We start from the raw sequence: 4,369 nt of genomic DNA, 5'->3' as shown, positions 1-4,369 counted from the left end.
TAGTTTCTTTTCATTGGATTAGAACTTGTTCTTTTAGCTCAGAGAAGTTTTTTATTACCCACCTTCTGAAGCCTGTTTCTGTCAATTCATCAGACTTTTTCTCCATCCAGCTTTCTTCCCTTGCTGGTGAGGATTGTGATCCCTTGAAGGAGGAGAAGTATTCTGATTTTGGGTGTTTTCCTCCTTTTTGCGCTGGTTTCTTCCCATCTTCGTGGATTTACCTACCTGTGGTCTTTGTAGTTGGTGACTTTCGGATGGTGTCTCTGAGTGGACATCTTTTTTGATGTTGAAGTTATTTCTTTCTGTTTTTTAGTTTTCCTTCTAACAGGCCTCTCTGCTGTAGGACTACTAGAGGTCCAATGCAGACCCTGCTTGCCTGGGGATCACCTGCAGCAGCTGCAGAACAGTAAGGGTTGCTGCCAGTTTCTTCTTCTGTTATCTTTGTCACCAAAGGATACCCACCAGATGTCAGCCTGAGCTCTCCTTTATGAGGTGTCTCTTTGGATATACAGGGGTTGGGGAGCTGCTTGAGGAGACAGTCTGTCTCTTATAGGAGCTCAAGTGCTGAGCTGTGAGCTCCGTTGGTTCGTTCAGAGCTGCTGAGCAGGTACGTTCAAGTCTGCTGCAGCAGAACTCATAACCACCTTTTTTCCCAGGTGCTCTGTCCTGGGAAGGTAGGGCTTTATTGACAAATTCCTGAGGTGCTGCTGCCTTTTTTCAGAGGTGCGTTGCATAGCAAGGAGGTAGCCAGTCACAGTCTGTCAGCAGAGGCATTGCTGAGCTTTAATGGGCTCTGCCCAGCTGCTGTGTGAGCTTCCTTAGGGTTTTGTTTACAGATGTATAGTTAGAACTGCCTCGGTAATGGCAGCCTGCCTCAGTAAGGCGGACTGCCTCTGAATGGTGGACTGCCTCTGAATGGTGGACTGCCTCGGTAATGGTGGACTGACTGGTAGTGGTGGACTGCCTGGGTAATGGTGGACTCCCTGGGTAATGGTGGATGCCCTTCCCCCCCCCCCCCCCCACCCCCCCCCCGCGCCCCCCCCCCCCCCCCCCCCGCCGGGCCAGGGAGCTGGACCATCCTGGGTCCAACTGCCCTTGCTGTGACCTCTCAATCCAAAGCATTTCAGATTGCTGGTCTTTGTCGGGGTGGGACCCTGCTGAATCAGTTCATCTGGCTCCCTGTTTCAGCCCCTTTTTTTCAGTTGAATGGGTGGCTCTGTCTCCCAGGCGTTCCAGCCGCCGGTAGAAAGGGCCACCCAGATTTGTGTGAGTTTTTGTGCAGAGACCAGCTGCGCCAGCTGAAACAGCTGTGCTGGTAACTCATGGCGTTTTTCAGCCTGGGAATCTTCTGGTCTGTGGGCAGTAATAACTCGTTTGGAAATGCGGTGATCACTCACCCTCTGCATCGTTCTCGCTGGGAACTGCACTCTAGAGCTGTTCCTGTTCGGCTGTCTTAGTTCCTCCCGACGTGAGTTCCGCCTGGCTAATTTTTTTGTAGAGATGGGCTTCTGCCATGTTGCCCAGGCTTGTCTGACTTTTTTTTGTTTGTTTTTTGGCAATATTTGCGTTGTACTACTGGTTGAGCATTACGAATCCAAAATCTGAAATGCTCCAGTGAGAATTTCCTGAGTGTCAGTGCTCAGAAAGTTTTAGATTTTGGATCATTTCAGATTTTGAATCTTTTGGATTTGTGATGCTCAGCCTGTAGTTAGGTAAAATCAATAAAACTTGAGGATTGACTGTTTATAGAGATGAGGACAGAGGAAGAACTCCCAGGTTTCTGGCTGGGTGAGAGTTTTTTTGTTGTGCTTTGTTTTATGGAAAAGACTGATGCAAATTTAAACACTGATGCAAAGAGCTAGTAGTGAGAGAAAGATGAAATACAAAATAGTCTCTTTGGAGTAAGGTGGAAGGGGTTCGCATGGGATTTCGAAGCAAGGTAGAAGAACTGGGCTTAGAGGGAATAATGGCTCTTTCTTTTAATAGTGGAAAAGGGGAAATTAAGGGTTAGGATACTGTTATGCCTCAGGATTTGGTGTTGGCAGGAAATAGCACCTTTCTTTGGTAAGAGATAGTTTTCTGAGAGTGATGGAGTTTCTGAGCATTATCAAGGAGATAGTTTAAGACAGATGGAAAATATTTATGTAGTCACTGAAAAATGGGAGAGTAAATTTGCTGTGGAAATATTGTGGTTGCTCGGCAGTGTTTAAGAGCCTTGTTGAGGTCAATGAACATGAGTTTATAATAACATTACCAGACCTCTGGTTGTATGGTTTTCTCTGGCAGTACTCAGAAATCTTTGTGTAATTGCAAAGTGAAGGTTTGTTGGATTCAACCACTGTTAAATTTCTGGTTTTGCCAGAAATGTGTTGGCAGCATATTGGGGCAGGGAATTCGGGAGAGAAATGAGGACCAGAGGACACTGGTAAGTGGGAGCTAGTCGAGGGATAAGTAACCAAAGGTTCTGAGGAGGGAGAACAGCTGTGAAGTAAATGAGTCAATGTATTTTAAAAGGAGGCATTGTGATCAGAGTAGTGTGTCTGAATTTCTCATATCACAGGTGAGGCATTTTTGCACAGTTGACTCGAGTACTTTGTTTCAGAGTGTAGAAAAGCTTTCTTAGTGCTTTAAGTGTTGAATATTGATATCTGGGGCTTAGGATTTATGGTTTATTTCATAGGGTATAAAGAACTGTCAGGAAATATGAGGTCTTCCATAACTGTTGGGCATATTCTAAAACTTTTTCTGTGAGAATTTGAAGTCTATTGTATTCTAATCAAATTGAGATTCATTTTTATTTACTTTTTCCTGAAAGTAAATTTTAAGTAGAGCAATTTATATAAAAATAAGGTTTGTTCCCAAATGTTGCCTTACATTTGAATCACATGGGTTGCTTGAGAGACATATTTACCTGGGAATATGTATTTCTTGGCTCTACTTTAGACTCAATGGAATGTTTAAGAGTTTCCCTTTCCTTCCCTTCCTATTCAGGTGGAAAATGACCAAGAGAAGAGATTAATGTACATTGAGGACAATGTCAATAACTTCGGATATGTTATTTTAAAGCACATATTTCTTAATATGAGTTGTGTAATTTTAAACTCTTGTTACTCCATTTAAACCCTCAGAAATGGTAACATTTGCAAACTTTTTTTCTAGACCAGATATCCCATGTTGGAGAATCCAGAGATTTTGAGGAAAACAGCTGATGACTTTCTTAATAGAATTGCATTGACGGATGCTTACCTTTTATACACACCTTCCCAAATTGCCCTGACTGCCATTTTATCTAGTGCCTCCAGAGCTGGAATTACTATGGAAAGGTATTAATTAGTGTTTTAACTTAGGTCAAATTCAGTCACTGGGTTCATTTATTGATGGAGTCATTTGTGACTAGTCTGTAATATCCCTTGTGGCTGGGATGGTTGGTGAAAAGAAATGAAATTGCCTTATGGAAATCTTTAAACATTACGAAAAATATTGTTGAACTCAGAGGATACATTTAGGATTAAAGTAGAAGTAAACCAGGTGATCCTTGAGAGACTGATAAAGGTATCAGTATATGACAAATTTAGAAGTTCCTCTGAACTGGTGAGCAACTTGAGTGCAGCAAATATGTCTGCCTTGTTTTATCTTCTGTAAAGCATGTATGACACATGGAATTAAATATTGTTTGCTAACTAACACAAACTAGCAGTCAGACTTTTTTAGTTTCTATATTGTTTCTCAATTTATGACCTTTGAAGTTCTGCTTGATTTTATTCCTAGAAATAGCTGAGGAAGAAAGATGATAAAATTTCCTAAAGTTAATTAAAATTATTTTACATGACTATAATCCCTTATCCATAATTTCAGAATCCATTGATAAGGTGGCAGCAAATATTAACTGATTGTATTTAGTTTTTATTTTACTTAACAGGAATATTTGTGTTTCGTTGCAGAAATCTTAATATTCCTGATTATAGGATGCTATCCCAGACATCACTGGGTGTTTCACATTTCATAATATATACACCAGATAACTTTTCTAAGACATGAATAATTATTAATGAGAATTTCACAACACATCTGCATCTAAGATAAGGGATTTTAGGTTTTTATTTTATGATATGCCTCTTCTCTGCAAACACAACTTACCAACTATATATAAATGTATACATTTAATCCCAAAGTTATTTCTATTTACTAAGCACAAATATTCACTGAATGCCTTATATACTACTATGCACTGTACTATACTTTAGAAATATGAAAATGAGTAAGATAAATCTCTAAGTTGGGAAAGATAGTCATGTAAATTATTGATGTATATGCAGTTAAGATGTGGACTTCCATTCATTTTGGGGGGAGTTGGTTATTTTTTTTTTTT

General features: G+C 40.5%; 1 protein-coding gene across 8 annotated transcripts in view; it reads left to right on the top strand.

Moving 5' to 3' along the window:
• CCNH (cyclin H) overlaps positions 1-4,369 on the top strand; it is a 51,765-nt gene that overhangs the window by 11,224 nt on the left and 36,172 nt on the right. For all 8 annotated transcript variants that reach the window (XR_001818913.2, XR_005196825.1, XR_001818906.2 and 5 more), the window contains exon 5: positions 3,160-3,323. Coding sequence is in view for 2 of the 8 variants with exons in the window: in XM_017508134.2 (XP_017363623.1) it covers positions 3,160-3,323 (164 nt within the window). In the remaining 6 variants the exon portion in view is untranslated. The remainder of the gene's footprint in view (positions 1-3,159; positions 3,324-4,369) is intronic.

Source organism: Cebus imitator, unplaced genomic scaffold, assembly GCF_001604975.1.
Source record: "Cebus imitator isolate Cc_AM_T3 unplaced genomic scaffold, Cebus_imitator-1.0 Scaffold16, whole genome shotgun sequence".
Taxonomy (NCBI): domain Eukaryota; kingdom Metazoa; phylum Chordata; class Mammalia; order Primates; family Cebidae; genus Cebus; species Cebus imitator.
This window is presented reverse-complemented; position numbering and strand designations above follow the sequence as displayed.